Source organism: Spizellomyces punctatus (genome assembly GCF_000182565.1).
Source record: "Spizellomyces punctatus DAOM BR117 chromosome Unknown supercont1.10, whole genome shotgun sequence".
Lineage (NCBI taxonomy): Eukaryota > Fungi > Chytridiomycota > Chytridiomycetes > Spizellomycetales > Spizellomycetaceae > Spizellomyces > Spizellomyces punctatus.
The window spans coordinates 601,456-626,961 of record NW_015971546.1 but is presented as its reverse complement, the minus strand read 5'-3'; the positions used below and the strand labels follow the sequence as shown (position 1 = coordinate 626,961).

The following is a 25,506-nucleotide window of genomic DNA, read 5'->3' as shown; positions in this document are numbered from 1 at the left end:
TATGCATTCCATCCGGTTTGTGTGGTTAAATTCGTGGCGATTCCGCACATTGACCTTCCAACAGCCAGGCCTTCCTGCCGCCGTGGCTCGCGGCATTCCTTGGGCGTTGGGAGGTGTCGCAAAGGGTTGCAGAGGTAAGGAGACGATATTCTTCATCCTACTGGGCAGTACCTTTTGAATTCTAAGCTTTTCTCTCGCTAAAAGCAGCATAATTGCGGTTCTTGAGGCCCATCTTGCGCTTGGTAATTTCCACCGTTGTTGGGTAGACATATTGAAGAGCGCAGCTTTTCTGTTGTGAGCGGTATATATTTCCCCCGCTGGGTTTGGAAATATGGACTTCCGGAATGAGCAGATCGCTGTGTCGAGTGTTCTACCAGCCAATGTCGGTGGTGTGCACGTAGGGGACGGTAGATCAGTGTTCCCCAGACCGAAACACGCAAGACCAGAGAGCCACTGGATATACATTGTTCAGGCGGAGATAGTGAGCGTTACTGCTGCTATGCGCAAAAACCAACGATGGAGTATACACGCTGATAGAGTTCGACGAGAAGACATGCCTTCTGTTGTACCGTACGACTTCTGCCAAGATGTAGTTGCGCATGGTCGTGCACATCTTGATGCTTTGGTAGATTTCACGCGTGGATTAGGACCAGCTGATTGGGGTGTGGGAGGAGTTGAGGTTTGTTCACTGGAGAAATGCGATGCTCAAGTTCTGCGACTGATTTTGCGGGTCAGGAGAACCCCTTATTACAGGGATTTGCGCGGCTACGAGCACGCTTGATGCTCCTAAATGGTCAGAGTTCTGTGCTTGTGTTGACACAGAAAGCTCTCGAACTCACCCAAATGACGTGATTAGAATTGCGGGATTTAGACCCCTCACATCTACTGGAGCCGTTTCTCGAGGTTATACGAAGTGGCGACACTACTGGACCCATCACAGGAGCTGCACTAAGTAGCGTAGAGAAATTTATCACATACCGAGTCTTGGGTATAGTCGGTTGTGGAGTGTTCGCTTTCCGGGACACGCATCTTAACAGATATCCGCAGATCCGAATCACCCAGGCCTTCCCTCTGCGATGGCTGCTCTTACGCATTCTGTTACACGCTGCAAGTTTGAAGCTACTGACGCAGTTTCAGATGAAGCCGTGTTAGCCAAAATCTTGGGACTTCTGCGCGTCATCATCCAGTCAGAAGCTGGTCAGAAGAGCCTAGATGACAAGGGCATCTGTGAGATGGTGGAAGTTGCTTTTGGGATGTTTTTTCAAGGCCGGATAACTGGTAAGCTTTCGGACGGTTTTCCCAAAGCTTACCTCTATTTTTGTCAACCTGCTCGTTTTTACTAGAACTTCTACGGAGATCTGCCGAGCAGACTCTTATAATGTTGGTGCAAGCACTATTTGAAAGGTATACATGACGGATGGGCCGGCCAATTTCGAGTCATCCCGTCTTATGATCTTGTCGCTAGATTGACGGTCTTGGTTCGAGCCAAGGAGCACGAAGACAACCGATCTGTCTTCGGACCCACATCCATTGGTATACCAATAGAGAAGGGTGGTGCGAGGTTGCGCGGTAGTGTCGTTGCGACCCCGCAACTTTATCCAACTCGTCGCCCTTCTGCTGCCGATCATAAGGGCGTATCCGACGAGGATCATGCGGAAAGTGGTGGCATATCTCCGTCAATATCAGTTTTTGAGCAGGGGTCGGAGGGCCATCGATCTGCGGACTTGAATATGATATCTGTGGGAGGATCGCAGGCATCAACACTGGACCATGGTCAAACGGAATTTCTTAAAGACGATGGGCCACGAATTACCTTTGCGAGCAATGATTATATTTTGCCGGATGGTGGGGTTAAAACAGTGCGACAGGACCTTGCCAGACATCATACGTTGGAAGATGGGCACCATTTGTCAAATGTGGAAGAACCTCACGTAAGCGATAGAGATCCAGGGATCGATGCAGGCGACCCTCCTGCTCATACCAGTTCATCTGGTGGCAATGTCATTGCCGAGGAGACTCCCTCTACTCCAGTGCACCATGTATTTCAACCATTTGGCCTACCAGCAATCATAGAGATGTTGCGAGTTCTTGTCACGTTATTGGACCCGCGAAATAAACAACATACAGATTCCATGCACAGGACAATGGCATTGACTCTTCTTCATGCTGGTCTCGAAGTGGGAGGATGCTCTCTTGGCAAGCTCGTCAGCTGGGGATTCCTCGATGAAAAAACCTCGCCACTCCGCCGAACCCCTCAAACCAGAGCCCCTGCCAAAGTGACCCGCTCTGCTACTCTGTCGCAATCGTCTGCCTTGTCTCAAGAACAGGAGAGTGCATCGTCAGATCCACGGCAATCGCCGGAACGTACCAACGCATATGTATCAATAGTGCAAGATGGTGCAAATGTAGACTCGCGTGATGTCTCAAGTTCGAGACGCACCTCACTCGGTTCGGCTGAAGGTTCTTTGTATCAATCAGAAGTTGAAGCTGGAATTCCAGAGGATGGGGAGGAGCGCGCCCCTTATTTGGCGAAGGATCTGGTAGTGAATGAGCTCTGCAAGTACCTCTTTCAGGTGTGAACGCCAGCTGAAGAGTCTCACTACCGGACTGACACTGACGCTTTCGTCATAGCTCCTGCAAAATAGTGCATACACTTCCACGCAATCACCTAGTGTAACGACTTTGACTATTCTGGCTCTTACGCTGAAGTGTATAACTACACTCTTTCAGTCCAGTCGCCAGCATATGAAGTTGCAATTGGAATGGTTTCTCGAGTGGACGATGGGCCGTCTGGATGGAGGTGTGGTCACTTTAGATATTGAAGACTGGGCGAAAAAAGAAACACACAGCAAGGAACCGTGGCAGCGAGCAAGCGCTGCTGGGGCACAGCAAAGAGGAGGGGTCATTGTTGGGGAAGCGCGGGAGTTGATGCTAGAAAGCATGGCGCAGGTTAGTTGGAATCAGGGCACGTTGCGAACTGACATTAACTTTAAAATATATGGCGCATATCCAGTTATGCCGCATTCCAGGCATTATGGTAGAGCTATATGTGAACTATGACGGGGATATGGATCGTCGGTCTCACCTTTTCGAGGAGCTCGTGACCTTCTTTGCAAAGGTGGATACACCTCTGTATGAGATGGCTTAACGTCCGTATACCGATATCAGCTTTTCTCTTGTAGCATTCGTTCCCCGATGTAACACCTGGTGGACCGATATCAACTACTGCGCACCAGACTCTGTGCTTTGATGCCCTTCTCATGGTTCTCAATGACATAATGGAACGGAAATCGCACAATGGCGAGTTCATGACACCAAGCTTGGGAGAATCACCGGAGGGATATCAGGTACATTTGAAATATGACTACGAGTATATTCATATATATTGACTGGCCTCAGACCTCATCAGAGGCACCATGTACAGATCGCCAGGTATATTATACCCCTACCACTATTTTGAGAACCATCTGCTCAAACTTGCGAAGCTCCCTCCCCCAGATAGCGTTCGTTTCAACAAGGCTCGCAAGCGTGTACTGAAGGAAGGCACGGATCGCTTCAATGACAATCCCAAGGAAGGGTTGAAGTTTCTGCAAGGTACTCTCATCATCCGTGAATGATCGCATATGGTCCTTCTAAACGTATTGACACTGATATAAATTCAATTCAGCTCACAATTTCCTCCCCGATCCTCTGGATGCCGAAAGTCTTGCCCGCTTCCTGAAAACGACGGCCAGCGTAAATAAAAAGCTCCTCGGCGAATACTTGTCGAAACCCAAGCACGTAGATGTTCTTAAGGCATTTGTTGGCTTGTATGATTTTGGTGACGTAAGTTGGCCAGGAATAGTGAATTTGATGGAACGGTATTCTCATCCGATACACCTGTTCAGAAACGATTCGATGAAGCACTGAGGTTGCTGCTGGAAAGCTTTCGACTCCCTGGTGAATCACAGCAGATCGAGCGAATCATGCAGAATTTTGCTTCTGCTTATTTTGACGCTATAAAGGGTATGATCGGGAACAGATTAGAGCTATGCGTTCATCACACAAGTATGCTAACCGCGGCTCATGGCGCAGGCAAAGAAAATCACGACATCGAAACAGTGGATGCTACATTTATTCTTGCGTATTCGGTGATTATGTTGAACACTGATCAGCACAATCCCCAAGTTAGGGTTGGTACACCATCGTTGAGTTCATTAGCCTGCTAGACGACCCTCATTCCGTATTCAGCGCAGAATGACTTTAGACGACTTTATGAGAAATCTGCGGGGATTGAATGGAAATAAAGATTTCTCGCCAGAGTTTTTGGTATTGTGCCAATTTGCAGGCAGATCACTTCATGGATGAAGATATGCTAACGCTGGTACACCCCGCGCAGAAACAAATGTATACGGCTATCCGGGAAAACGAGATTGTTATGCCTGAAGAGCATGAAGGGGATTTAGGTTTCAATTACCAGTGGAAAGAGCTTATGAAAAAGGCTGAACATGCGGGCGACGTTCTGACCTGCCGTACGAACTGCTACGATAAAGACATGCTACGAACTGTATCCGACTCAATCCTTTCGGCTTTATCTTATGGTATGCCCTTTTGATCTATATTTCGCTTGCACAATCCCCCTTACCGCAATGTTGTTCTTTTTAGCATTCGATAATGCAGAAGACCAGTTGACATTGCAGAAAGCCGTTATAGGCTATCACAATTGCGCAGTTGTGGCTGCACATTATCGCCTAACGGAACTCTATGATAGCCTTATTATCTCATTGGCGAAGATGACCGGCATGCTCAAAGAAACCAGCAGACTGCCACCGGATACTACTATGGAGGATACCAACAACGACAGAAACGCAAGAAGGCCGATTGATCCCTGGCGTGTAGAAATCGGCCGGAACTACCGTGGCCAAGTAGCCGCAGTGCTCATGTTCACCCTTGTAAGCGAGTATGGAACGTGCCTGAAAAGCGGCTGGCGATGGGTATGTATATCCTTGTTGAATCACTTGGAGCTTCCTCGTCTTCCCTTGTTCAACCTCCCGCTGATTGTCATAGATAATCGGCTGCTTGCGTAACTTGTTCCTGCATTCGTTACTCCCAGCGTCAATGGTTCAGGTTGAAGACTTTGTCCGTGGAAGTGTGGTTATTTCCAGGCTACGAGACCAGGATGTAACATCGCGGAAACCGAATGCACCTGGATCACGCCGTGAAGCGGGATTGCTGTCAACGCTATCGAACTTTCTTTCATTAAGTTCAAGTAACGGAGATGACTTTGATAATTACGAAGCGACGCCAGATGGAGTCGAGTACGAGAAACGAGCAATACATTGTGTACGATCGTGCCGAATCGAGCAGCTTTTTGCAGATAGCAGGTACGACACGCCAAACAAAGCTGATTTTCGCACATAAACACCAAGGGCTAATGTCTTTGGCATGTTCAGGTTCCTTGAAGAGGATACTCTCCGTTTGCTAGTGGAAATAATCTCGCAGGCGTCCTTTGTGCAAGAGAATCGTGATCCTGAGCATTCTACTTGGAGGCGGCGCGAGCTGGAGGAAGGGCAGGATGTGTCTCCTGACGGCTCAGATGCACGCGCAGAGAGAAGTGAAGCTGTGACCGCACCCCTACCATCTGATCAAGCAGCTCGAAAGTACGATTCCGCAGCGGTCTTCTTGTTGGAGCTGCTCATCGCCATCACTATCCAAAATCGGGACCGTATTATGACTTTGTGGCCCCTTGTCTTAGAGCACATCAGCGGTATTTTGAAGAGCTCTGGCGACTGTCACCCCGTTTTGGTGGAACGGGGGGTTACCAGCTTGCTTAGATTGGTGCAAAGACTAGGTCATAAGGTGCGCAACAATTTACACCTTTTCTACGTTGTTTACTGGATAGTAAACAGGCTTGATCGGTTGCCAGCTGAATTAACTGGATATTGGTTTATTTTGTAGGATGACATGCTGGAGAGAATCCTCCAATCGCTTGATTTGGTTAACTCCCTTTCACCTGAAGCCTTCAACCGCGTCGCCGAACCTCTCATGGCGGGTATCGCCTTTCTGCTCAAGTCTGACCCAAGCCTCGTCACGCGCAACGCACGTTGGGAGGTTGTGATAGGGTTTCTCTCGCGCACATCCGTCCATCCAGAAGCATCACGCTTCAGTTTTGAGGCTACCTGCATTTTAGTGTCGGAAAATGCCGATTCATGCGTCAGTTCTCATAATTTCAGCGAATGCGTTGATTTGTTGATTAGTTTCGCGGCAGCCGCAGGAGGGATTGTGCTCAGCTCTGCGGTAGCATCCCCCAGCGGGCGAAGTACAGGCCTTATCGGCGGAGAGAGTGTAAACCTTTCATCGAGTGCACCGACAAGTCCTCGTTTGGGGAGCAGGGAAAGACTGACGCCGGTTAAAAGGTTGGTGCTTTGCTTTTTTTTGCTTTTTTTTTGGTTGAAACCTTTTGTAGTAATATAGCCTATTTTAGTCAGCTAACCCAGGTAGCAATCGAACGCGCGTTACGAGCTTTGGACAAACTATTCAAATTACACTTGAAAATACCGAGTTTGGTCGAAGAAACAGGAATGAAGTTCAACAGAGGTGCAAAGTAGACTCGTAGGCATTCTGCCCTCACTGTTTTGCTAACCTTGAGCTGCTCTTCATGTTGCAGCATTCTTTGAATTCTGGTTGCCTGTGCTTTCCGGACTTAGCCAACAATCGTACCATCCCGCTCGGGAAGTACGACAACATGCACTTACCCTTTTGCAGCGAACCCTTCTGTCTCCCGAGCTGGAAACCGGCTGTGGCCCTGGTTCACCCAGCGTGTGGGCTGATTCCTTCGAGACTGTGCTGTTCCCAATGCTTGATGAGCTTCTTCGACCAGAAATGACACGCATAGATCCACTTGGAATGGATGAGACGCGTATGCGGGCATCAGCCCTGTTGTGCAAGATCTTTTTACAATACCTCCCGCGCTTGCAGAATTGGAAGGAGCTCCCTCAACTATGGATCAAAATCTTGGACTATATGAGGAAGCAAATGAGCATGGGAGAGTCGGACTATTTGGTAAATTCCCAGTGATAACCAACAATGTTTATCATACTGACCCTCATCTGTACGCAGTACGAAGGTGTGCAAGAGTCATTGAAAAATATGCTTCTGGTAATGTCCACACAAGGGGTGTTCCAACCGTCAGCGGAGGTGACTTTGGCAGCAGGGGAAAGTCAAAATTTGTGGGAGCTGACATGGAAGTATGTGGACTCGTTCCTTCCTGATCTCAAAGACGAGTTATTCCCCCCACCATCCGAATCCATGGTGAACGAGGTTGATCAACCAACATCTACATCAGCCACGGACGCTTTGGCGTCTATTGCAGCACATGCCCTAGCGCTCGCTGGTCCGACGGAATCACCTGAACCACAGCCGAAACCGGTGCCTGTCAAGGAAGTTCCTGTCGAAGGAGGTAGTGTCATCATGCAGGAGGACTCATAGTCCTGCAAGATGTACCATGATTCAGCGAGCAAGATGCTGGCCCGAAGCGCACTTTGTCGTGCAAATCCTAGAGAGTGTGATCCAAGGACTGGCTCATGTGGTCCGGAGGCAAAAATAGCATGTATTAAAGTCTGTAACGAAGATTATACACAGTGAGGGAGGATGGGTTTATATATAGGTAGTGCGAACGGGGAAAGTCTTGGGGATGGTAAGGATCGCATTGCAATTGAACGCTACGGGTGTTGGTTGTGTTGGCTACTCCATTGGCGACTGTTGCAAGCGAATGTGAACAAATAAGGGGACGAGTCCAGCACGTCAAATCGACACTCTTTGCTTTGGTATTCATGCAGGAGGCTGAGGGCCGCTCGAACAGTCGGAAGAGACCTAATATTCCAGGGAGATGTGAGCACGGAAATGGCAGAGTATTTGACGACCAATCCCAACAGTATCGCTGGCCAAAGGTTCAGTCAATATGCACACATACTTATATGGCGTTCTTATCAGTCCTTCTTGACTATCTTGCTCGAAATCAAGAAGATCTACATGGTGTGCCGCCCCCACCGCTCCAAAGGCTTCCTGTAGAGCGTGGTTGATAGCATTCCGATAGTGCACTTGCTCAAGAGCAGAAGGAGGTTCGGTCGTTCTATGAATGGTTTGTGAATCAGTAAAGTGTAGGTGCCTTCCTATCGCATGCCCTTACAGCCGAATCTTTAGATACTGCCAAGGGAAGCCAGCCACGGTAATCTTTGACGATTGTCGCGGTGGAGGTTTCGATGGTGAGGAGTCTTTGAGAGAAGATGTCGAGCGAGTCTCGTCCTGCGGGTCCTCCCTTTTTCGTTTCCGCTGATCTTCTCCCATTGAGATCGACAAGCCTGAAGGATCGTTTCGGCAAACTCGTCTACGCGTCATGTCATTGGCATGCACTGAAATGGACAGAAAAACTCTTTAACACTAGTGGATTTGACAGCATTTTGAACAAAAGAGGTGATGCCATTTGGTGAATGGAGTGATGCGTGGGCGTGGGGTGAACAATGAACTGGAATGGCGCATCCGCGACTGGCTTCAAATGAATGCTGCATCCGGATGGACATTACATGGACAGGTTCATACATCGTGGGGGCCTTTTTCTCAATGTGCGAGCTGTTGTCCTGACTTACAAATAGCTTGACGACATTTGCATCGTCAAGGCACACTTGCGAATTCTTATTGGCCTGCAGACAGATTAAGGCCCTTTTGAGCCCACGACAACACATTTTCTTCTCGTTAACGCCCACCCGTCTTGACTGCTGTGACCCCCATGCATGTTTATTGGCATCTCCTCTCCGAAATGCTCAAAAAGACGAATGCCATCGTCCTCGCAATGACCAAAACGAACGCGTTTCCCTTCAAGCGCGTCCATCCCGCGTTTTTACACGTGTGTTGATGATGGTCTTTCCTGGTGCCTCTCGTTTGAAAAGGTCCGAAGGGACAGCTGCAGGGGTCACTTGCAAAAAAAAAAGGGATAACAAGGGCTTTGCAGGCATACTTGCAGCCTTTCGCCCCGTTTTGAAGAACGCAGATTAGCCTGCCATCAGACGGAACACAGCAGTCATGTTACCCTCTGTTCTCACACGCACACTTACTCCTACGTCCTCACCTCCGCGTGCCTCCAATACCACTCCTCGAACCGTTGGCGTGAGCGACATGTCTTCGCAGCACACAGACCAAGCCTGGCTGGAAGACGCTGGTATACGCCTCGTTCAAGGCGCCGTTACAGTGAACTCCAGGGTGTTTTCCTTTGTTAGAGAGTTTCAGTCACAAATGTACCGAGAAGTGGAAGTGGCGGAGAGTGCCTCAAGAGTTAGAATGGAGAAAGAAGGTCCGCGGGGCGATGACCATGTGCCGGAGACTGCCGAACAGGGCGTCGACGGAAGCAAAGGGACAAAGAAGAGAGAAGCATTAAACGGAGGTAGTGGGACAAGTCGTCTCCATTGTTGTGTTCTGACAGGGATTCTTATATCTAAATGTTCCAGCGGAGCTCCTGACTCTGATATCCCACACGATCACAAATGTCTTTGTTACTCTGGCCATTCTCCTCAAACAGTCTCCCATTCCCTCGACCCTCACACAGATCTTGGACCACACTCTAGATTTCTTGCGCATTCTAGACGCGGAATACGCAATTCAGCAAAAGCTGGTGGTATGGGGACAGGCTCTTGTGAGATTTCAGGTCTGGATTAGTGGAGTGTTTGCGATGGCGGTGCTACGGGCAGTTGTTGCATATCAAAAGGTTTGTTAACCATTGTTACATTTTATTCACGATGGCAAGTTGCTAATGTACACATAGACGCCGCCCTATCAACGTCCCCAGTCGCGCGAACCTGTCCCGATTTCACCTTCCGATTCCCCCCAACCAACACCAGAACCACTTCCGCCGTCACCAACCATCCAACCCACCACCACCGCTGTTGCCTTGCGGACACGTCTTAGTAACTTGATTGACCTCTCGCTTGCACCTTCCCCTACCCAAACCATCAAGCTGTCTGTAGGCGGGATACCCTTCACCACAACCCGCGCGACACTCTGCGCTGACCCTGAGTCGCTATTAGCGCAACTATTCGGGAACAGCTCAAAGGGCAGGATCAAGTGCAGCATGACGGATGGAGCATACTTTATCGACAGGGATGGGACACAATTCAGGCATATCTTGAATTGGCTGCGCGGTAAGTCTGCACACGCCAACGGTATTTTGCACCGTTACTCATGTCTTTTACTAGGCGTTGACACTATAACTCAAATTGAGGACAAGCAATCCCTTCGTGAATTGCAAACCGAAGGAGAGTATTACGAGATCCGAAGTCTAGTAGAACTTATATCGGACCTTCTAGTCGCAGACGAACAGAACCAGCAACATGATGCCTCATCGTCTTCAATCATGAAGGCTGGTAAGGCTGGGCTGGAGAAAACAAGGACCAAGATGAGGAGTTACCTGCCTTCGTCCATTCAAACGTTGTTGTGAAGCATGGATGTGGCACACAATTTGATATTCGAGACTACCATGGCTGTTGAATAAACAGACACACACATTTATATATATATATTGATATTGATAGTATTATGGCCTAAATGCGGTGATATATCTTTGAAAAGCGAAAGCAATATACATCCTCACATGAAGCTTTTTGAGGTCTACCGATTACACGTATCTTGAGAGGAAAGGTACGCATTCCAGAATTTATCTACCTTTCTGCTTTCGATGCTATAGTACCATAATCTGGTGCATTCCCATCAGCGAGGATTTGATCTTCTACCTGGACATCTACTCCCTCATCTGCGGGGCCCAGTAACGGTGCCTGCACACCATCCTCCAAATCCTCCTTATTTCTCATGGAGAACACGATGCACATGGTTAGCAGCACCCCCTGTAGTACGCCGCTTACGAGGTAGGGAAGCCATGAGGTCCAGTTCGCACCAGGTTGGACAGCAAGAGAGTAGACAAAGATGAAAGACCCTGTATATGAAACAATCGTGAGTGATCACATTGTTGATGCCCTTTTAGAGGTGAAATAGCGTACCTGGACATTGCATGAGCATTGTGGGAATGCTAAGAGCCCCAACTGCCTGCATATATCGGCCGCCAAAAAGTCGTTTAGAATACGCACAGGAACCAGAAAAGTGACATGCTCAGATTTATACCTTTGCAAACCAGGTATGTACTATCTGAGGGAAAAACTGCATAAGCGACGTTTGCATCGCAATCAACCCCAAAACACCCGCTACCCATTCCGCGGTACGCGAGTAACCCAGCGCGTCAGCATCAATAGTCAAAATCGCTATGACGCCTACAGTCAGTATGACTGTCCAAATGATGATGATACAACCAATATAAAGGGATCGTCGCCATTGGGACGTATATGCTGGGGGTACGGTGTTTGGGATGTGCTTTTTGGCGGTTGGGTAGTAAGCATAGTATAGCAGGACACTAAGGAGACGGTCAACAACTCGTTAAACCCATTCCTCATGAAGAACGTGTTCGAGCCACGAGCGAAGAACTGACCATGTCATAAAGCAAACGGTTTGAATGCCCACTTGTGTTAGTCCGAGTGTATTTTCAAAGCACATCAAAGGCGTCCACTGGTCGTCCATTAATGCCGATAAGAAAAGTTTCCCTGCGGGATACCTATACGACAGCGTCAAAGTACTCACCGTGGGTCGCTTACAGCATAGAACATAAGGGTATTGAAGCAGCGCCATATTGCCAACAGTTGACGCCATTCCTACAGCGCCCTATCAAGTGGTGTCGTGGTCAACTTCAAAGGCCGCAAACGCGGAACTTGCAGAAACCCACCAAGAACAGGAACCATAATGAGAGTCCCTCACTCGTTTTTCTTTGCACAATTTTAATGAACTACAAGTAGTATTATTCTAAGCGATCCCTGTAGACTCCCAAGTTGCTGGCGCACCAGTAGGAAATTCTTCAAAATGGTAATACCTGCGGTACGTAGGACAGTAAGAGGCCGGCTGTGATAAACGAACCGAGCGCCAGCTTGACAGCATCGTGGTCAACTGGGCAGTTGTCAAGCTGCTGGCGGAGGTGTATCGTTTGGGAGGGTATTAGGTACATGTCTTGTGGAAGGCCAATGGGATCGTTGAACGCTTAACTTCGCGTGTGGTGGTGGGTTGCGTCACATGCCAGATCACATACGTAAGCGATGAAAGCAATTTATGGATGAAGAGGTCAAAATGAAACCGTCAAGCAAATGGACATAAAAACCACCAGCGGTTCAGACAAAAATAAACAGTTATTTATTTTATTTCAAAGGTCTGAAGTAGTTGAAACTTTAAAGGAATTTCCAGTCGAACGACGGATTTTTCCCTCGCGTTGAAGCGAACCGTGTTCTCATGGGATGCATGCGAATGCAGTGGGTATCTGCTCCAGTAACGCATTACTAAAAGACATCAAACTTTGGTCAAATAATTGTCGTAAACATGATAACCGAATACCGCTTACCGAAATCGTTCAACTGCTTCCTCGCACGAGACCCTTTCCGACCCCCACATCCCAACCAGTCCAAAGTCGACGTTCAAGCGCACAGTTGCCGGTATATACGAGTCTGCATCTGCAAACATTGACGCTGACTGGAGGAAAACCTCTGGTGGAATGTCCGGATAATCCTGGGACAGATGAACTAGGATCCATATTAGGCATAAACACCTGAGGGACACGCGCAATATAGGCTGCCCCAGCCCGTACCATTTGCTACAGCCCTAGAGTTGTTTTTGCGATCCACAGGTGACAAATCCGATGGCGATGTCTGTGGTGGTGGAATTTCAAAGTAAAAAGACGCATAAAACCACTCTCTCGAGTCATATTCAAGTATATGACTCTCAACGAGTTCAGACCTTAGGATCAGACTGGGTTAAGAAAAAATGATATGCTGGCTTTACCTTCTGAAGGTAGCTACGATGGTCTCCACAAACTCCCGTCTCCTGTCGATCCGCTGAATGACGTTGGAATGCACAGTTGCCAAGTACTTTTGCACCTCAAGCATATAATCGAACAACGTCGCATCGAGAGGATAATCAGGTATCTGTGCGGTACAATATTTTGACGATTAAAGGTGTGCAATATAATGGATCATATGCGCAGAATATTCACCAACCTTCGGGACGTATATATCTTTCCACTGCGGGGGAAGCTGTATCTGCTTTTCGATTTGCTTCACCTCTCCTTCATACACATGGAACATCACAGTCAGCCGTGCTAGAGTCGCCAAAGAACGTTCAATGCACAGTCCCAATCCTTACACTTGAGAAAGCGAGATATCAACGCCGCTATTTACCTACGAGAACAGAGCTCTCGTTGATATCCAAAAGCAGAAGATTTGATTCATCCTTGTCATCAACGCGTACGGGCATGTATATATATATCTAGAAGTACCGTTCAATTACAGAAATCTCGGTAACATGCACGGATAAGAGCACTTACGGTTGCGTCGGTTGACATCCACTCAGGGGCTGTCATGAAGCACTGAAGGTCCTGCACGAGGAAGCCCCAAGCAATGAGAATCCAATACGGCGTACGTCCCATAGAGTGGTAAGGACCAATCTCACTTTCTGATGGTCAAAGCTACTCAAGTCAAACTGTATCCTTTCAATTCCTAGCTCCGTGATTCTCTGTCTTTGGTAGTGCTATGTAGGAGGGTCGCACATTGAGTATTCCTCCCTCCACAGATCGGCAGAATATATCAACAAAGCTGACCTGATACAATTTTCCGATTTCATCAAAGGTCTTCCATAGAGCGTTTCTATCGCCAGATCGCCATTCGATGAGAGGTCTAATATCGCCATACTTGAGCGGGAAGTCTTCGCAGACAAGGTCGGGTGGAAATTCCAAGTCACCCAGATCGAATATGACAGTACCTATGGAGCACAGCGCAGAGACGACAAGCAGTCAATGATTGACAAACAGCTATTGAGAGAAGTTCGCAGTCCATCTACCCTCGTCTCCCCTCTTGCCGGCATGCTACAGGCTACCGTTTGGCACGAGAAAACACTCACATTGAAACCGCACTTCTCCGACGCACTTCACTCCCACATCAAATCGCGTACATTCTCCTTCCGATCGGTTTTTATAAGTAGAAGGTCTGGCAGTTTTAAGTTCATACAAATCGCGTGCATTCAGCAGCGGTTCTGCTAGTGGACGCAATTTGGGATGTAGGGACCGGAGCATCCTCGGGCATGGGGCTTCGGACAAACAAAAGGGAGGTATTGGTTGCTCAAACCAAGGGTAAAGGTCGTGCTGAGAGCCGGAACACGTGTTGGAAATTCAATCTTTAGGTGATTGCTAATGACCATTGTCGCTGTCGACAGCGAGGTGGCTGTGCTGGCTGTTGCCATGACAGCCACAATCCAAGCAGGCCGGCAAGCAGCTGTAAGATTTCCAACAAGCGCTTGTTTACAATTGTCAATATACTGGTACTCGGCTGGCGTAACGGCGGATTCCAGTATGGAGGGTATGCTACGCTTTGGCTTACATTCTCGTTAAAGAAGGTTTACATTTGTTCATAAAGTTTTTTTTTATTCAGAAGCACAATCGATGTGGTCGACCGCACTTTTGCAGTTGCACTCGCACCATGCTTACGACTGTAGACAAGCGTCTCTCGGTCTCCGTTCACTAATACAACCGCCAGAAGCGATGAACAAAAGCATGTCTAGGCCCCGACTTCTCGGAGGTGAAGACGGAACCTCAATTTCCACATTTGTCGCCACCGTCACTACCTTGACAGGAATGTCCCCATCAACTCTTACGCACACTCTGCAATCCCACATTCGCAGCTCTCCGCACACAACTTTGCAAATTGCCTTGGGCTCGACGATTCATCTAACCCACCTCATAGGTCTAACACCCTACCGCACTCTCCTCTTCCACCCGCGCCTCTTCCTTGCTCCAAGATATCAACTATGGCGAGGGATAACGGGATTCTGTGTTTTGGGTCACGGCGTTGTTGAAGTCTTTCAAAGGGCTGTGGGCATGGTCTATTGGCAAGCACCATTAGAAAAGTGGTTCGACGGTGAAGGGGATCTCGTTCAGGACGGCGTCGTCCTGCGAGAGGGGCAAAACAGAAGAAAAAGGAATGGAGGACGGAAGAATGCCTTGGAGTGGTTAGTTCTAGATAACCACTTTCTGAGAGCTCAACTGTTGGCGGGGGTAGTCTTGGTCGGCATCGAACTAGCCTTGTACTGCGCGCCTCCAGCGCCAGTGTCCACTACTTCATTCCTGACCACAGCGACACCGTCCCTTCTCCTCTTTCCATATTCGCTTTACCCCAACCTAGAGTACGCCTTCCGCTGGCTTTGGGCAATAACCACCCCATCAACATCGCTAACGCTTTTTGGCGTCCTTCCCATTCAACCTGTCTACATTCCGTTATGCCTGTGCGCCCTCGGCGGTTTTGGGGCATGGAAAGCAATGCTGAAAGGGCTGGTTGCAGCAATGGTAGTTGGAAAGGTGATGGATTTAAGAAGGATCGGAGGGGACAACGCCGTTGACTGGTTATGGAAGACCATCGTAGGGTGGGCTGCGTGGGGCCAAGCAGTGGCAAGTGGTGGACGACTGAGCGGAAGCGGTGAGACGAGAGGACTGCCGGATACACCGCCCGCATCTTTGATGGAAAATGTCGCAAGCTTCTTTGCGCCAGTTGTTCCAACGGAAGGAGCACAACCCGGACCCTATGGTGGTCGGAGGGTGGGTGAGGACTTGTCAGGACCTCAGACGGCGAGGATTGTGGAGCTGAACTAACCTGCTGCACCGGGTTACTTATGTCATATTCTTGTCTATAGATGCATCCGAGTTTCAGATTTTAAAGCAAATGGTTTTTTTAAGTAATATTATATATAGTCAGATTTCAAGCAAAGTTGCGAGCTTGATATCCTCATCTTAAACTTGGGCCTCAATCGCACAATCCATTTGCGAACACTTAACATTGTCAAGTGAGATTTGTGGACAGTCACAAACAAAGGCAGAATGCCTGGTCTCTAATTGCAATCACGCTTTCCTAACGAAGGATGATCTAGCGCTACTGTTTCTCATTGGTAAGCTAAAACTAGAGCAGTCCGACTTGGGATATAAACCTGCCAAAGCGTATACGATAGGTTAGCATTTTCTGTCTCGTGAAAGCCCCAAGAGCGTAATGCAACCGCACCTGAATGTAGTTCTTCCTTCCAGCCCACTCCTCAGGAGTGGAAAAATACTTGCCCTTCCGGTCCACCCTTTCATGTCCGCCAAATTCCTTCCAGTCTGTATCAAGAACGACCCTGTATGTACCCGCCCAGTTTGTTCCAACCCTATAGTCTGAAAATGACTGAGAAGGATGGAAGTTGAAGATCCAGAGAAGATTGCCGCGTTCAAATGCGATCACTTTGTCGCCTTCGTGCTTGAGAGACACATACTAGCGGGATCGGGAGTTGGCAAATGTCTCTCAGGAAGGAATCGCGCAATAGCGAGGGCTTACTTGGGTGGTTTGCAGCCAGTGAGATTGTTTCTCCAGGGCATGCATCGCTTGGTCGAAGTTGTTGAGATATTGATAGCGTAGAAGGTGGTCATCAATCAGATTGTATTGACGGCGCGCGTAGTGAAAGCTTTTGAGAACAAAGGTCGAATTGAGAAACAAGCTCATAGGACCTCGCATCGGCGGCGATACTTTACCTACTGTTATTTCCCGCACGTGGGAAATCCTAATGACGCAGTATCATTTATTGAACCCGCATTGAAACACTGTTAAATTGCGCCAGTCCAACAGTAGTACTCACCAACCACTCGGGATGTCCAAACTCATTGCCCATAAAATTAAGATAGCCTTCACCCCCCAGTCCGTAAGTTATTAATCTGATCATTTTGTGCAGCGCCAATCCACGGTCAATCACTGGAGTCAATGGAGTGAGGTTTGACATATTGGTGTACATCTCCTTATCCATTAGCCAGAAAGCAATGGTCTTGTCCCCAACAAGGGCCTGATCATGGCTCTCGCAGTACGCGACGGTCGGTTCCTGGAAAAAAAAATATATATTTGAGCGACTTCATGACAATGACCCAGGACGTTATTAGGATACCTTCCAGCGGCGATTGGTCAAAGTATGAGTGATGTTGCCCATGTCCCATGCCTCGTCCTTCGATGTAAATGTGCACTTCAATAAATAGTTCGTAACCTTCAGCAGGTACTAACGGTGAACAATACCTTCTTCTCTTTCAGAAGCTTAATCCACATATCGGGAATCGCCATCGCCAGCCGGTAATCAAACCCGATACCCCCTTCAGCAACAGGTCTACAAAGGGTTGGCATACCAGACACATCTGTGCTACGGTCATCATCAATGTATCGACGGATTCAAAAAGGTATTGCGTACCTTCAGCAATTGTCACAATATGCGGATGCAGCTTGTGCATGATGTCGTTTGCCTGAGGACCACAATGCGCTTTCTTTCAGTACAACTACCAGCCAGACAATCGTAATTCAACAACCCACCAGCATCATATAAACAATTGCCTCCACATCCACAGCATTTCCAAAATAATCATCGTAGCCTCCAGAAAACGCCGTTCCTAGACCATGGTGATGGTACAGCATGCTCGTCACGCCATCGAAGCGGAAGCCGTCAAACCCATATTCTACGATCCAGTATCGGAGATTCGAAAGGAGGAAGCGAAGGACCTCGTGGTGCCCGTAGTTAAAGAGCCTGGCAGCAGGTTTCCAATGAATTTCGTAGGTACGATATACCATTTGTGGGAATCGCATGCTGAAAATAGTCCCTTACCGGCTATCCCAAAGTTCATGGCGTCCGCGTGCCCCCTCATGGAAATAACAGTGGTCTGCAAGAGAGGAAAGAATTGGGTTCACATTTCTTGCGCAAAAGATTTCACACGTTAATTGACCCTACAGACCTGTCCCATCAAACTCATTAATTCCATCCAAAACATTCTTGGATGAATGAGAATGCACGACATCCAGCAACACTGTGATCCCCAAGCCATGGGCAGCATCGATGAGTTCCATCAAGTCCTCAGGCGTTCCTAATTGTGAACTTCAGTGTTGTGCCATACCTCCCGTCGCACGACATCATTTTTGCCTACCGAATCGACTAGAGGGCGCAAAGAAATTCGTCACCTGGTAGCCGAAACTGGCATAATACGGATGCTCCATAATCGCCATCAACTGAATGACATTGTACCCCAGACGTGCAATTCGGGGTAAGGTTTGTTCACGAAAATCTTTGTAGCTCGCAACCCGCGGCTCGGGTGATGAAATACCGACTGTGTCGTACAGGAAAGAAAGAGGATTGGTATTCGTTAAACAAGACGCTGCATCACCATGTGAAGCATACCATGTGACTCGTATATTCTCATTTCAGTCGGCTTTGGTGGAGGTTTGTTCTTGAAGATATACTTTTGTTTGGGATGCCAAAACACGCCCTCATATGCTGGGCTCAAGTTTAGATCTTGTACAGCTCTGCGGATCAGAGCAGGAATCCGCTCGATCCGTTCTCCACCGGGTTTCGTCATTGATATCTATTCATGACATTTCAAATATCAGGGCCCATCCACGGCCGTTAATGACGGGTGAAAATGACAGCACCTTCACTTTGGTATTATGAGGTATTGCAAGCTCTCCATTCGGCTTGTTAGGCAATCGAATCTCCCAGACCCCAAACTCGTTTTTCTTCAAAGGGTGGCTGTTCCTGTCCCAGTTGTCTTTGTGACAATGACAACGTCAATCCTGGCGTTCCCACTCAAAGACAGCAATATGAAACTCACTGAATTCTCCAACAAGAAACGCCTGTTCTGCACCAGGTGCCCATTCCCTGTACACAATCCCGTCCTTGTCCACATTAAATCCCAATCGCTCCCATCCCCGAGTGAACTTATCGACCCCACCTTCATCCGCGTTTATCTTATCAACCCAGGATGCGTACTGCGAATATCTAAGGTATGCTGGTTAATAATGTGCGAGGGCCACTACACAGTTTCCCTGGGCTGGTCGCACCTGTGCTGGATAGCACCCTTGTACGGACCCAGGTAGGGGTCATCTTGAATGAGGGTCTCAATGGGAACGACTTTGGAGGGCTGAGTGGTTGACATGACAGGTTGTTGAACTGAAGGCATGTGTGTATTGTTGAAATATAATCTGTATAAAATAACGTTTTGTTTGCTGCAAGTTGAACGAAAACGTACGAACAAGAGATTTCCAAAGGCTTTCCAAAATATATCAACCCCCAAACCCCACCAACGGAAATGATGTCACACATCCAGACATCGATACGCGCCGCTAAGCCATCCGCAAAGCCCATCCCTCCAAAACCCAAACGGATATCCTATCCTTGAGATGCATTTGAATATATTTATACAAAAAAAAAGAGAAAACGAGAGGAGCAATCGCTTCTTGCATAAAACAAATCAGCAGGAAACAACTATCTCAATCTATGTCGGAATTCACAAAAACTAAAAGCCCATTTTCCGCTACAAAGCCCCGTTTGTACACATACCGACAAACACATTTGCATTTGATTCTCTCTTACTGCTTTGATGTCACATAAACAGCCCGAGGACCACACATTCCACTCACGGCTCCTTCTGCACCACGACCACCACGGCGTTGGCTGAATCTTGCTGCAGAAGTGGCTCCTCCTCTTCGCCATGATGCATTATTGATCCCTTTTCCTCGGCTCGCAGAGAATGATGAAGAGAATGATCCGCTGAATCCGCCGCGAGAACCATCCTTACGGGAAGGTCTTGACGATGGCACCGAATTGCTCGGTACGTTCTGTGATCCAGCGAATTGAGCCTTTTCGGACCCATCCCCCTCGACCTGGGTAGGAGGCATGCGAGGCGATACAGGCTTCTTCGCCATTATGCGCCCTGGCCCAACGTCAGGTGATGGTACAGGAGAGGGACTGGAGGTGGGGCCAGAACTGGGCGTAGTGCTCTTGTCTCGCATGTTCTCCTCATCATTGTCATCTGTCTTATCATGCTCCCGGGCCTTCTTTCCTTGCCGCCGTCTCTTCTTCTTCTCCTTATCCCCCTTCATATCGCCTTCCTCTTTTTCCCCCTTGCTCTCGTTCTCCTTCTCTGCGCATTCCCGGACCTCCACTGCAGCCTGATTTTTTCGTTCCCTTTCCGTTCCTACCGCGGAGTCCTTCTTCCCCTTCTCGTTGCTTTTCTCCACAGTAGGTGGCCCAGCGACAGTTCGCGATGTATAGGTAATCTTCAACCCACTCGGCGTTATATCCTCCTTGTATACACTCTGCCTGTCCCCTTTCTGAGGTCCCGATGAAACTGCTGGGCGTGGGTGCTTCTCTCGGGGTACCAAAGGTTGTGACGAGGCGGGGCGCTTGAGGCTCCGTTGTGTGGATTTGGGATGCGTTGAGGACGTGATTGCTTGCTCCGCTCCTTTCCCTGCCGCTCCAGCGCCGCGTGTTTCTTCCGTGGCTTTGCTTGTGGGTTGAGTAGAACGGTCCCTTGTCGATGGAGGGCCCGATGGCCGTGCCTGGGTCTCCGAGGAGGTCTGTGCAGGACGTCGAGACTGCTGCACCCTTGTGTCATTAAGGATAAGTGCTGCCTTCTCCACTTCCACTTTCGACTCTGATTTTGACACCTCCATATGACTATCGCCAGAATGTTCTGCAGAGTCCTGGGGGTTCTTGTTATCCTCTGCAGTATCAGTACCATTATCCTTCCTTGGTTTCTGCCCGACTTGTATGTCTTTTCCGGCCGTTGGTTGATACCCTTGAGCCATACTTCCCATGTGTCTTGTCAAATCTGGTCGTCCTACCTGCCGCGCCTGCCAGTAAGGTCCACGTTGTAACCCATACGACGGAGTCCTCTTGTGTGAAGCTTCACGGGGTTGGATGTTATGCAACGGCAGGGCAGTAGCTGGAGTGGCCGCAGCACTTCCTGACACCTGCTTTGTGAGCATATCACTACCCGAGGATGGTGCGGTTTTCAATTCTTCATGGGGCGTTCCATGCTTTACTGATTTGAGCGGAACCTGACCTGCTTTGCCCGCTTGCGTTGCTGCTGGTGGAGAGATATAAGGTTGTTGCGTGGGATTTGAGGATGGAGCAGGCACGGCGGGAGGAGGCTGTGGTACCCGCTGTGCTCTGCCAACCTCCGAATTCTGTGCAGGAAGAACTGGTGACGGATGCTTGCTTTCAGCACCGCCACTTGGAATTTGGGCTGGATTAGAATCTACCGCTGGGACAGGTGTTACCGTAGCGGCTAGAGCTGAACCCAAAGGTAGGTGAATGGGCGCAGAATTCGTAGGTAGATTTTGCGACGAAGAGGGCTGCAGCCTCCCATAACCAACCGGCTTTCCTCCACCTGCATTTGACCGCGGCACGTCCCCTTGATACGACCGATGCCTTTCAGGGAACCGTCCCACGTGCTTAGTGGGTAACGCTTGCTGTTGACTTGCTTTTACTGTGGATCCCGTATGTGGATGCATTTGCATACCAGCCAAAACTCCTTGATCCTTCCATAGCGCCTGGAACTGCTGAGGCGTCATCTGCACTGGCGGCCCTGCCGGCCGCACGGCGACCTGGGGATAAGACGATGCTGTTTGCTGCGGCTTAAGTGCTTGCATCCCACCTGGTACAACCATCCACGGATATGGGAACTGTTGCGTCATCATCTGTCGGGGAACGAGTAATTGCATACTCGGGCCTATTTGAGATGAAACCGTAGCTCCATGGAAAGAGTCCTTGTTATGCCATATTTGGGGATGGGCCGTTGGATATTGGGGTACAATCAACGGCTGGGCGGTCGGATGGAGCATGAGCGATGGTTGAGAAAGCAACCCTGAGTCAGTCGATCGGTAGGAAGTGGTGCGAGGGCTAAACGTAGCTGGGACCGCTGCCGCCCAAGGTTGAGTTAAATCTACTGTGGTAGTTGGCTGCAGCATGGTCGCCCACGCCTCCACAGGATGGCGAGGTATGGCATGCTTATTTTCGAGGACATTCAAGCGACGTTCTCCGTGCTGCGGGTTTGGAGATTCGTTTTTGAAGGCATCAAGAAGCACATCCTCTTTCGGCGCAAGCGGAGACTTCAATCCGTTAGTGACGTTATCAGACGCCGTCATGTCATTTTCGGCAGACAAGACGTTGGCTGATGGGGGTGGCGGTTCAGGAGAAAGGATATCCGGCATAGCAAAGAAGTTGACCTTCCTACTCAAGTCAATCTCGGGCGGAATGGCGACGGAGAAAGTCGGGGAGCCGGACGACTCCCCCGATTCGTCGGGCTTTGACGGTGCAACCTTATCAACAACAGATGTTGCTGATGGTTTTGCTGCAATATCGTCACTCGATGCTGCAATGAGAGAAACATTAGGGCGTAGTCCAGTCAATTACTCGCGGTGAAACTACGCACCTGGTTTCCGCACAATCACTGTTAACGGCTTTTCCACGGTCGCCGCAGTCGTTTCAACAGACGCCCTTCTCCCAACTTTACTGTTCCTCTTAGTGAGCCGTTTACCTTTTTTCTCAAAGCCGCCTTCTGCAGAATGTGACCCTTGGGACTTCCCACTCTTGCCTTCATCACGGAATGTCCTCTCAGCTAGTGTATGCTGCAATTGGCTTTTCCAATTCTTGCTCCTGCTTCCTTCCCGATCATTGGAATATTGTTCAGATTTGATGTGGACGTTCTTGGCCGTGTCTTTTGAGTCAGGACGACGAGGCTCTGCTGCTCCGTTTCCCTTTGGTGGTGAATCAATCATTCCTACATCTGCGAGGGTAGTGTCGCTGTCTGCCTGCTCGATTAGGTGCCCAGAAGTATCAATCATCTGCTTGATGCTCGTCATAACAGAGTCGAAAGCGTCAAGATTGCGTGCGTCGGAACGTGCCTGTGATGTCCGGCTCAATGGACGGGCAGCTTTACCGTTAGAAAGCTCTGTGGCCACTCGGTCCTGACTCTCGCGGCGGCTTTGCGGCCCATCACTTGCACGCTTTGTTAGGACCTCGCGCGGTGCAATGCCCTTGCTGATTATGTCTGGTGCATGGTCGTGTTTGTCCCCGTGCACTTCCGCACTTTTCGTATGCACCATCGCTTCCTCTTTTGGCGACGATCCCAGTGGTTTGCGCTCAGGTTGAAGTATAGCAACAACTCGGTCACCTGGCTTGTCAGGGTCTTTCCTCCAGGATATCTTATCCAGGTCCCGCTCACGCTTGTCGCGAAAAACACCACGGTCGTGCCTTTCGTCCCGCCGAGGAATGGATGGACGAAGCTCCTGCTGTGATTCAGGCGCCTTTGGTCGCCATCCGGGTGCTGCACGCCGAAGGTGCTTCACATCCTCGGGCGGACTATGGCGCTTGAGTTCCGGTGGTGGCACTTCTGTTGAATGGTCCTTAATGGTCTCGATCTTTTCACTCGTCTCCTGGGATCTGTCAGCTTCTGGTCGCCCATTCGGTACACCTTCCCGCTCATGCTCGCGAATATTATGGTCCTGCCTGTCGTCCCGCCGTGGTTCAGCCACCTTCGGTCGCCACCCGGGTGGTGTACGCCGAGGGTGTTCGCCATCCTCCTGATGAGTCTGTCGCTTGCTCTCCGGTTGTGGTATTTCTGTCAAATGATCCACAGTGTTCACAGTCATATCCCTCGGCTCCTCGGGTTTGCTAGCTTCTGGTCGCCCAGTCGGTATGTTTTCATGCTTATCGTCTAATCGGTCGCGATCTGATCGGTCACCGGGCCGCGTGGCGCGCTGTAGAAGCTGCGGTGGATGAGCATTCAAAAATCGATTTCGCTCATCCCGCTCCACGACGCTCTGGTGTCGTTCTGATCTCCAGTTCCCCCATTCTGTGTGATTCACGTCATTCGCGGACACTGAACCCCTTCTACGATCATGAAAAACAGGGTAGCGGTCTCTTGACGGTCCCGGCTGCGGTGGGCCTCGCCATCCTCGATCAACATCATGTGAGCGATGCCTGTCGCCACGACTACCCAAATGATCATCAGGGTGCCGTCGCTCAATGGGTCGTTCCACAATTTTTGATACAGGTTCCCGTCTGTCAGCCCCTTTTAGCCCAAGGCCAACATCATCTTGATGATGAACGTCCACTTCCTCCACAACTTCCACGCCATCCACACCTGCCTGAAAGACTGGTACTTTTGAAAAATCCATGTCATCATCATCATCGACCCAAGTATGGTCCTTTTCGTGTGGCGGACCGTCGGTATTGCTGTAGTCACTTCATCTCAATTAACCTGACCATTTTTGCTTTCGTAATAGTACTATTACAAACATACCTTTGAGAGGGAGGCGCTGGGATTTGCCATGCGCTCTTGATTGGGGGGACTGAAAACGGCGTAAATGCAATTCTAATGAGATCCCATAAATTGCAATGGCATGGTTGAGGAGAACACCCACCAGACTCAGGCCGTTGTGCCTCGGCTTGCTTGGTAATATCAAATGCCTTTTCCGCGTTATCGCCCATCTTGTCCCCGCCTGCAGAAGTAGCCCGTGCCTCTTTTCCCGTCTTCAGCTCTCCAGTGCCATCCTTCTTCTCCAGCTTTTGATTTTTCAACGCTTCAGCCGCTGTTGGAAAGTCAGGGGAAGAAGGCAGCGGGGATGAGCTCGCCGCCGTTATCGCCCAATTTCGTGGTGATTTTCTGATTGGCCCCTGTGCTGATCCTGTCTCTTCACTTGACCCTGATGCCGCATTGTCATGCTCAACAGCTCCCACCGTTTCATCAGATTCCTTATTTCTTACTGCCCATCCTGACCCTCCACTGGGCACTAAACTCACTGTAGGGTCCAGCCCGGCATTTTCCTTTCGCAAACTAGGTAAGTCAACAGGCTTGGGAGCAGCAACGAGTGATGATTGTAGGCGTGGTCTAGTACTTCCGAGAACTTGCAATCCATTTCTGGCAGCTGGGATGAACATGAAAAACAATGTGTCAGCGATTCTGAATGACATCTTCAATAAAAACACTTGAAGTGAAGGAACACTAACCGGAACCACCTTTATGCGTTGGCGTTGACGATTTGAAAGCTTTATTCAGATTAAGGGATTGCCGGTACCTCGAGCTACTGCCCGATCCAGGAAATTGCGCGGTACGCCCGGGTACAGAGTCCACACTTCCCGACATTAGTTGGTGGCGCTGCCAAATCGGTCAGTCAGTACGGGTCCTCACTCATAACAGCACCAAAGGGAAGTAAGAATACTTACAGCCAAACCGCCGGTGCAATGTCAAAGTACAAGATTTGCACTTGAGAGCTTTCTTCCGCAACAAATATGCGTAAACTTTCAAGCTCCTGCTTCAAATGCTGCCAAGCCTAGCCCGAGGAACAGATATCCAACGGTTGCAAAAAGGCAAAAGGGCGGTCACCCAACGGACTAGAAGGGGAACAGACTAGAAGTCGGTATCGTGTAAAGGTCGTTGGCAAAAAGCGTGTAGAGATGGCAAGTAAATCTCAGATTGCCTGCGTGGGAAACGAGCCCGACCCATCGATAGGAAAAGCAAGTTCCTTTGGAGCTGGGCGGAAGGGGAGGGGGGGAAGAGTCAAGTGATCCAAA

The 25,506-nt window shown here is 49.3% G+C and overlaps 8 protein-coding genes across 10 annotated transcripts; 3 read left to right on the top strand and 5 right to left on the bottom strand.

Annotated features, from left to right (window-relative positions):
• Positions 1 to 88: 88 nt before the first annotated feature.
• Positions 89 to 7,802, top strand: SPPG_05921 (uncharacterized protein). Its single transcript, XM_016754129.1, has 24 exons — positions 89 to 134; positions 208 to 679; positions 736 to 793; positions 857 to 988; positions 1,048 to 1,278; positions 1,344 to 1,404; positions 1,466 to 2,573; positions 2,632 to 2,949; positions 3,014 to 3,118; positions 3,183 to 3,347; positions 3,400 to 3,432; positions 3,486 to 3,594; positions 3,668 to 3,825; positions 3,888 to 4,005; positions 4,075 to 4,172; positions 4,231 to 4,308; positions 4,379 to 4,580; positions 4,645 to 4,973; positions 5,047 to 5,363; positions 5,433 to 5,838; positions 5,938 to 6,395; positions 6,464 to 6,576; positions 6,647 to 7,041; positions 7,099 to 7,802. Exons 2-24 carry the CDS (start codon positions 332 to 334, stop codon positions 7,465 to 7,467), a joined length of 5,709 nt encoding a protein of 1,902 aa, XP_016607005.1. The 5' UTR covers positions 89 to 134; positions 208 to 331; the 3' UTR covers positions 7,468 to 7,802.
• Positions 7,569 to 8,861, bottom strand: SPPG_05920 (uncharacterized protein). Its single transcript, XM_016754128.1, has 3 exons — positions 8,168 to 8,861; positions 7,952 to 8,110; positions 7,569 to 7,851 (listed from the first exon to the last, which is right to left on the bottom strand). The coding sequence occupies exons 1-3, from the start codon at positions 8,374 to 8,376 to the stop codon at positions 7,701 to 7,703; spliced, it is 519 nt and encodes a 172-aa protein (XP_016607004.1). The 5' UTR covers positions 8,377 to 8,861; the 3' UTR covers positions 7,569 to 7,700.
• Positions 7,995 to 10,651, top strand: SPPG_05919 (uncharacterized protein). Its single transcript, XM_016754127.1, has 5 exons — positions 7,995 to 8,119; positions 8,182 to 9,415; positions 9,480 to 9,736; positions 9,794 to 10,169; positions 10,224 to 10,651. The coding sequence occupies exons 2-5, from the start codon at positions 9,058 to 9,060 to the stop codon at positions 10,463 to 10,465; spliced, it is 1,233 nt and encodes a 410-aa protein (XP_016607003.1). The 5' UTR covers positions 7,995 to 8,119; positions 8,182 to 9,057; the 3' UTR covers positions 10,466 to 10,651.
• SPPG_09329 (uncharacterized protein) lies at positions 10,529 to 12,109 on the bottom strand. Its single transcript, XM_016757488.1, has 7 exons — positions 11,939 to 12,109; positions 11,795 to 11,854; positions 11,653 to 11,733; positions 11,504 to 11,580; positions 11,143 to 11,428; positions 11,022 to 11,067; positions 10,529 to 10,957 (listed from the first exon to the last, which is right to left on the bottom strand). The coding sequence occupies exons 1-7, from the start codon at positions 12,068 to 12,070 to the stop codon at positions 10,686 to 10,688; spliced, it is 954 nt and encodes a 317-aa protein (XP_016607002.1). The 5' UTR covers positions 12,071 to 12,109; the 3' UTR covers positions 10,529 to 10,685.
• A 120-nt stretch (positions 12,110 to 12,229) lies between these two features.
• SPPG_09328 (uncharacterized protein) lies at positions 12,230 to 14,294 on the bottom strand. The gene is made up of 10 exons (XM_016757487.1): positions 14,008 to 14,294; positions 13,709 to 13,869; positions 13,561 to 13,638; positions 13,436 to 13,486; positions 13,290 to 13,377; positions 13,110 to 13,210; positions 12,895 to 13,037; positions 12,701 to 12,831; positions 12,458 to 12,635; positions 12,230 to 12,395 (listed from the first exon to the last, which is right to left on the bottom strand). The coding sequence occupies exons 1-10, from the start codon at positions 14,177 to 14,179 to the stop codon at positions 12,347 to 12,349; spliced, it is 1,152 nt and encodes a 383-aa protein (XP_016607001.1). The 5' UTR covers positions 14,180 to 14,294; the 3' UTR covers positions 12,230 to 12,346.
• A 2-nt stretch (positions 14,295 to 14,296) lies between these two features.
• Positions 14,297 to 15,916, top strand: SPPG_05917 (uncharacterized protein; the record flags this gene model as incomplete). Its single annotated transcript, XM_016754126.1, has 2 exons — positions 14,297 to 14,462; positions 14,535 to 15,916. The coding sequence occupies 2 exons, from the start codon at positions 14,297 to 14,299 to the stop codon at positions 15,746 to 15,748; spliced, it is 1,380 nt and encodes a 459-aa protein (XP_016607000.1). The 3' UTR covers positions 15,749 to 15,916.
• Positions 15,801 to 19,224, bottom strand: SPPG_05916. Of its 2 annotated transcripts, XM_016754124.1 has the most exons (17): positions 19,175 to 19,224; positions 18,987 to 19,095; positions 18,758 to 18,924; positions 18,579 to 18,694; positions 18,328 to 18,511; positions 18,077 to 18,256; positions 17,888 to 18,016; positions 17,761 to 17,815; positions 17,472 to 17,682; positions 17,353 to 17,404; positions 17,184 to 17,299; positions 17,059 to 17,115; positions 16,759 to 16,995; positions 16,655 to 16,683; positions 16,461 to 16,587; positions 16,152 to 16,397; positions 15,801 to 16,080 (listed from the first exon to the last, which is right to left on the bottom strand). In XM_016754124.1, the coding sequence occupies exons 2-17, from the start codon at positions 19,079 to 19,081 to the stop codon at positions 16,036 to 16,038; spliced, it is 2,046 nt and encodes a 681-aa protein (XP_016606998.1). In that variant the 5' UTR covers positions 19,082 to 19,095; positions 19,175 to 19,224; the 3' UTR covers positions 15,801 to 16,035. The 2 variants fall into 2 exon arrangements, with proteins under 2 accessions (XP_016606998.1, XP_016606999.1); XM_016754125.1 differs by having other exon boundaries at positions 18,987 to 19,224.
• An 86-nt stretch (positions 19,225 to 19,310) lies between these two features.
• Positions 19,311 to 25,439, bottom strand: SPPG_05915. 2 transcript variants are annotated; one of them, XM_016754123.1, is made up of 6 exons: positions 25,159 to 25,439; positions 24,943 to 25,090; positions 24,357 to 24,860; positions 24,236 to 24,284; positions 22,364 to 24,177; positions 19,311 to 22,303 (listed from the first exon to the last, which is right to left on the bottom strand). In XM_016754123.1, exons 2-6 carry the CDS (start codon positions 25,076 to 25,078, stop codon positions 19,515 to 19,517), a joined length of 5,292 nt encoding a protein of 1,763 aa, XP_016606997.1. In that variant the 5' UTR covers positions 25,079 to 25,090; positions 25,159 to 25,439; the 3' UTR covers positions 19,311 to 19,514. The 2 variants fall into 2 exon arrangements, with proteins under 2 accessions (XP_016606997.1, XP_016606996.1); XM_016754122.1 differs by having other exon boundaries at positions 22,364 to 24,168.
• Positions 25,440 to 25,506: the final 67 nt, after the last annotated feature.